General features: G+C 50.4%; 1 protein-coding gene across 1 annotated transcript in view; it reads left to right on the top strand.

Annotated features, from left to right (window-relative positions):
- Positions 1-341: 341 nt before the first annotated feature.
- LOC117964744 (1-phosphatidylinositol 4,5-bisphosphate phosphodiesterase delta-3-A-like) overlaps positions 342-6647 on the top strand; it is a gene marked incomplete at its 5' end in the record, with an annotated part of 23257 nt that continues 16951 nt past the window's right edge. The window contains 3 exon segments of the mRNA XM_059021429.1: positions 342-509; positions 2856-3084; positions 4454-4583. Of these exon segments, the coding sequence (XP_058877412.1) occupies positions 452-509; positions 2856-3084; positions 4454-4583 (417 nt within the window).

Here is a 6647-nt window from a genome sequence, read left to right as displayed (position 1 = left end):
TGGGTTGGGGTGGGTGAGGTGTTGGGGGTGAGTGGTTGGGGGTGGGGTGGAGTGGTGCAGGGTGGGGGTGGAGGGTGGTGAGTGTGGGGAGTGTGAGTGGTTGGGGGTTGGGGGTGGGGTGAGTGGTGGGGGGTGGGGGTGAGGTGGGAGGTTGGAGGGTGTGGTGTGGGGGTGGGGTGTGGGAGGTGGGGTGGGTTGGGGTGGGGGTGAGTTGTTGGGGGTGGGGGTGGGAGTGGGGTGGGGTGGGGGTGAGTGGTTGGGTGGGGTGAGTGTGGAGTGTTGTTGGGGCAGGGTTGCGTGGCGCAGGTACCCCGGGTGTAACGAGCCCCTCTCTCTCTCCTGGCGTGACGGAGGACGATGACGTGCGCTTCATGCTGCTGGGCTCCAGCCTGTGGAAGATCCGCTCCCCCGGCTGGCAGAAGAGGGGGAGCTGAGGCTGCAGGAGGACGGCATGACGGTGTGGTGTGAGACCCACAAGAGAGCCAAGAGGGCCCCCTCGCAGCAGACCTGTGAGTGAGAGAGAGAGATACACTGAGAGACATAGATATACACTGAGAGAGGCACCGAGACACATAGAGATACACTGAGACACACAGAGATACACTGAGAGACACAGAGATACACTGAGAGACACAGAGATACACTGAGACACATAGAGATACACTGAGAGACACAGAGATACACTGAGACACATAGAGATACACTGAGATACACTGAGATACACTGAGACACACAGAGATACACTGAGAGACACAGAGATACACTGAGACACATAGAGATACACTGAGACACACAGAGATACACTGAGAGACACAGAGATACACTGAGAGACACAGAGATACACTGAGACACATAGAGATACACTGAGATACACTAGATACACTGAGACACACAGAGATACACTGAGAGACACAGAGATACACTGAGACACATAGAGATACACTGAGAGACACAGAGATACACTGAGACACATAGAGATACACTGAGACACAACAGAGATACACTGAGAGACACAGAGATACACTGAGACACATAGAGATACACTGAGAGACACAGAGATACACTGAGACACATAGAGATACACTGAGACGACACAGAGATACACTGAGAGACACAAGAAGATACACTGAGACACATAGAGATACACTGAGACACAGAGATACACTGAGACACATAGAGATACACTGAGATACACTGAGATACACTGAGACACATATAGATACACTGAGATACACTGGGAGAGGCACAAGACACACAGAGATACACTGAGAGACATAGATATACACTGAGAGAGGCACCGAGACACATAGAGATACACTGAGACACACAGAGATACACTGAGACACAGAGATACACTGAGAGACACAGAGATACACTGAGACACATAGAGATACACTGAGAGACACAGAGATACACTGAGATACACAGAGATACACTGAGATACACAGAGATACACTGAGAGACACAGAGATACACTGAGACACTGAGACACACAAAAGTCCTTAAGGGATGTTCAGGGAGCTGCCCTGCTATTGGTGGTCAGATCCCCGCCTCCCTGCAGGCTCCAATCAGCTGCTCTGTTGTTTTTGCATGGCTGGTCACCTCTGAGAGCTGCTCTGTAATTCAGAATCAGCTTGGAGTTTCTTTAATCTAACTCTAAGAGCCAGTTATTTATTTCAGATTGGAGGGTCAGCGCAGCGCAGCGCAAGGACCTGCTTTTCCCATTCTAACCTAAATTACAGTCGCAAACAAAGGGACTGGCAGTCCTGCTTAGAACAGATTAAGGACAAGCATTTCAGAAACTGTAACCAAAGCAAAATACTCTGTTTTGTATGTCATGTGTCCTCGTTTTTGCTTTTATTACAGGTTTGAGACGTTTATCAGAATTCTTATCCAGTAGGTTGCATCTTGTTGGTGAAACCTGGGCCCGTTCTATCTCCCGGTTCTGAGCTAGCTTTGTAAATCTGATCCCCTCAGTGTGATGCTATCTCTCAGTATAATGCTGTCTCTCAGTGCAATGCTGTCTCTCAGTGTGATTCTCAGTGCAATGCTGTCTCTCAGTGTGATTCTCAGTGTGATGCTGTCTCTCAGTGTGATTCTCAGTGTGATGCTGTCTCTCAGTGTGATTTTCAGTGTGATGCTGTCTCTCAGTGTGATGCTGTTTCTCAGTATAATGCTGTCTGTCAGTATGATACTGTCTCTCAGTATGATGCTGTCTCTCAGTGCAATGCTGTCTCTCAGTGTGATTCTCAGTGCGATGCTGTCTCTCAGTGTGATTCTCATTGTGATGCTGTGTCTCAGTGTGATGCTATCTCTCAGTATAATGCTGTCTCTCAGTGCAATGCTGTCTCTCAGTGTGATTCTCAGTGTGATGCTGTCTCTCAGTGTGATGCTGTCTCTCAGTGTGATTCTCAGTGTGATGCTGTCTCTCAGTATGATACTGTCTCAGTATGATGCTGTCTCTCAGTGTGATCCTGTCTCTCAGTGTGATGCTGTCTCAGTATGATGCTGTCTCTCAGTGCGATGCTGTCACTCAGTGTGATTCTCAGTGTGATGCTGTCTCTCAGTGTGATGCTGTCTCTCAGTATGATGCTGTCTCTCAGTGCGATGCTGTCTCAGTGTGATTCTCAGTGTGATGCTGTGTCTCAATGTGATGCTGTCTCAGAATAATGCTGTCTCTCAGTGCAATGCTGTCTCTCAGTGTGATTCTCAGTGTGATGCTGTCTCTCAGTGTGATTCTCAGTGTGATGCTGTCTCTCAGTGTGATGCTGTCTCTCAGTGTGATGCTCAGTGCGATGCTGTCTTACCCTAACCCCTCTCTCCCTGCAGTAACCCCTCTCTCTCTCCTCTCCCAGTCTCAGTGATGGATGTGCAGTGTGTGCTGGAGGGCTGTCAGTCGGAGGTGCTGCGGGGGCTGTGTGGCTCGATCCCCGAGGCTCACTGCTTTACCGTGGTGTTCAGGGGGCCGCGCAGAGGCCTGGACCTGGCCTGCAGCTCGGAGGCGGAGGCACGCCACTGGATCAGGGGGCTGCGGAGGCTGCAGGAGAGGGGCCAGACCATGAGCCAGAGAGACAAACTGGAGCAATATCCTTCACACGGGCTTGAGGGGTGGCATGTGAGTGCATGTGAGTGTCTGTGAGTGTCTGTGAGTGCATGTGAGTGTCTGTGAGTGCATGCGAGTGCATGTGAGTGTCTGTGAGTGCATGTGAGTGCATGTGAGTGCATGTGAGTGTCTGTGAGTGCATGTGAGTGTCTGTGAGTGCATGTGAGTGCATGTGAGTGCATGTGAGTGTCTGTGAGTGCATGCGAGTGCATGCGAGTGTCTGTGAGTGTCTGTGAGTGCATGTGAGTGTCTGTGAGTGCATGTGAGTGCATGTGAGTGCATGCGAGTGTCTGTGAGTGCATGTGAGTGTCTGTGAGTGCATGTGAGTGCATGTGAGTGCATGTGAGTGCATGCGAGTGTCTGTGAGTGCATGTGAGTGTCTGTGAGTGCATGTGAGTGCATGTGAGTGCATGCGAGTGTCTGTGAGTGCATGTGAGTGCATGTGAGTGTCTGTGAGTGCATGTGAGTGTCTGTGAGTGTCTGTGAGTGCATGTGAGTGTCTGTGAGTGCATGTGAGTGCATGTGAGTGCATGTGAGTGTCTGTGAGTGCATGTGAGTGTCTGTGAGTGCATGCGAGTGTCTGTGAGTGCATGCGAGTGCATGTGAGTGTCTGTGAGTGCATGTGAGTGCATGTGAGTGCATGTGAGTGTCTGTGAGTGCATGTGAGTGCATGTGAGTGTCTGTGAGTGCATGTGAGTGCATGTGAGTGTCTGTGAGTGCCTGTGAGTGCATGTGAGTGTCTGTGAGTGCATATGAGTGCATGTGAGTGTCTGTGAGTGCATGTGAGTGCATGTGAGTGTCTGTGAGTGCCTGTGAGTGCATGTGAGTGTCTGTGAGTGCATATGAGTGCATGTGAGTGTCTGTGAGTGCATGTGAGTGTCTGTGAGTGTCTGTGAGTGCATGTGAGTGTCTGTGAGTGCATGTGAGTGCATGTGAGTGTCTGTGAGTGTCTGTGAGTGCATGTGAGTGTCTGTGAGTGCATGTGAGTGCATGTGAGTGCATGTGAGTGTCTGTGAGTGCATGTGAGTGTACCCTTGTAAAGGTTTCCCACAATGAAAACAGGGTAAAGTATAGGCAAGCATTGTAAAGCGTGGTAAACTATGGTAAGTGCATAGTAAAACTATGGGAAAACCATGTGTGCGTGTGTCAGTGTGTGTGCGGTGTGTGTGTGCGTGTGTCAGTCTGTACGTGTGTCTGTGTATCGGTGTGCGCGCGCGTGTCCTCCTTGACTAGGCTCACCTGGATCTACGGGTACCTGCGCAGAGCAGTGTGTGTGTGTGTGTCAGTGTGTGGTGTGTGTGTGCGGTGCGTGTGTCAGTGTGTGCGTGTGTCCTCCTTGACTAGGCTCACCTGGATCTACGGGTACCTGCGCAGAGCCGACGCTGACAAGGACAACACGATGAGCTTCAAGGAGGTGAAGAGCCTGCTGAGGATGATCAACATAGAGGTGACTGAGCTGTATGCACGACAGCTATTCAAGGTGAGAGGAGAGGAGAGGAGAGGAGGGAGGAGAGGGGGAGGAGAGAGAGGAGAGAGGGGAGTGGAGAGGGGAGAGGAGAGAGAGAAGACAGAGAGAGGAGAGGGGGGAGGAGAATGGAGAGGAGACAGAGAGAGGAGACAAGAGAGGAGAGGGGAGAGGACACAGAGAGGAGAGGGGGAGGAGAGGGGGGAGACATAGAGAGTAGAGGAGAGAGAGGAGAGAGGAGAGGGGACAGAGAGAGGAGAGGGGGAGGAGAGGGGAGAGGAGACAGAGAGAGGAGAGGGGGGAGTTTACTTCACTGCAATTGCTGTTTTTTAGACTTGACCAGTCTTGCAGTGCATTGGTGAGGGGGAGGGGAGAGGAGAGGGGAGAGGAGAGAGAGAAGACAGAGAGAGGAGAGGGGGGAGGAGAATGGAGAGGAGACAGAGAGAGGAGACAAGAGAGGAGAGGGGAGAGGACACAGAGAGGAGAGGGGGAGGAGAGGGGGGAGACATAGAGAGTAGAGGAGAGAGAGGAGAGAGGAGAGGGGAGAGGAGACAGAGAGAGGAGAGGGGGGAGTTTACTTCACTGCAATTGCTGTTTTTTAGACTTGACCAGTCTTGCAGTGCATTGGTGAGGGGGAGGGGAGAGAGGGAGGAGGGAGAGAGAGGGGAGGAGGGAGAGAGGGAGAGAGAGGGGAGGAGGGAGATGGAGGGAGAAAGAGGGGAGGAGAGAGACAGAGGGAGAGAGAGGGGAGGAGGGAGATGGAGGTCCTGTTTCTCTGCTCGTAGGCGCTGTGCCCAGGAGAACACACAGATCTAAACAGCTCCAGATGTCCAGCTAGCTATTCGCTGCTTCTATACAGAATTCGCTGAAGGACATCCCTCTCAGTCTTCATGTTTCATGAAAGAGCCTCTACAGCTGTGGACAAAAGCATGGCATCTCCCTATAGAATGAACTCATATAGCTTCATATAGTCGAACGAAAGCTGCTGAATAATGTGACGTTAACATATTGAATTCCACACCGCTCTGTAGTTTTCCACATTCCATTCCAAATTCATAATTGAAATCCAACATGAAATACTGTACTACTATCATGGCTTCCGGTAGACTTTTGCGATGTCATTATTGTCGTTTCTTTGATTACATGATCTTAAATAAAAGATCTACATTATGTTCATATAATTTCATTTGTTTAAATGATGCCTCAGTCCTAAAAATCCCCTGCTGCTCAGTTGTTGGTGCTCAGTGCAGTGCTCTCTGAGCCCCAGAAGTTTAACACACGATCCTGCAGCCTGCTGTTTATACAACTGGAGCAATGTTTGTAAAACAGAGCGAGTTTAAACCTCTCATTAAACAGACGCTGTTGGAACAGGGCCACGCGCCCGCAAGGTCATTCTGTCTCGGGTTTGAATGATTATAAGATCAAGCTGGTAAACTCGGGGTTCAGAGCTCATCTCGCTGCTAGATTCTGTAAGCAGCTCTCTCTCAGTCTGAGAGATCTGGCTTTGATTACACTGAGACCTGCTTGAACCCTCCAGCACTGAGACTCACACCAGCACAGACCTCCACCCTCCCCAGCACTGAGACACACAGCCCTGTGGTTTACCAGACCTCTCTGTGCTTTACAATGCTTCCCTATGCTTTACCAGGCCTCTCTGTGCTTTACAATGCTTCCCTATGCTTTACCAGACCTCTCTGTGCTTTACAATGCTTCCCTATGCTTTACCAGACCTCTCTGTGCTTTACAATGCTTCCCTATGCTTTACCAGACCTCTCTGTGCTTTACAATGCTTCCCTATGCTTTACCACACCTCTCTGTGCTTTACAATGCTTCCCTATGCTTTACCAGACCTCTCTGTGCTTTACAATGCTTCCCTATGCTTTACCAGACCTCTCTGTGCTTTACAATGCCTCCCTATGCTTTACCACACCTCTCTGTGCTTTACAATGCCTCCCTATGCTTTACCAGACCTCTCTGTGCTTTACAATGCTTCCCTATGCTTTACCAGACCTCTCTGTGCTTTACAATGCTTCCCTATGCTTTACCACACCTCTCTGTGCTTTACAATGCTTCCCTATG

The sequence above is a fragment of the Acipenser ruthenus genome, unplaced genomic scaffold, assembly GCF_902713425.1.
Source record: "Acipenser ruthenus unplaced genomic scaffold, fAciRut3.2 maternal haplotype, whole genome shotgun sequence".
NCBI lineage: Eukaryota > Metazoa > Chordata > Actinopteri > Acipenseriformes > Acipenseridae > Acipenser > Acipenser ruthenus.
This window is presented reverse-complemented; position numbering and strand designations above follow the sequence as displayed.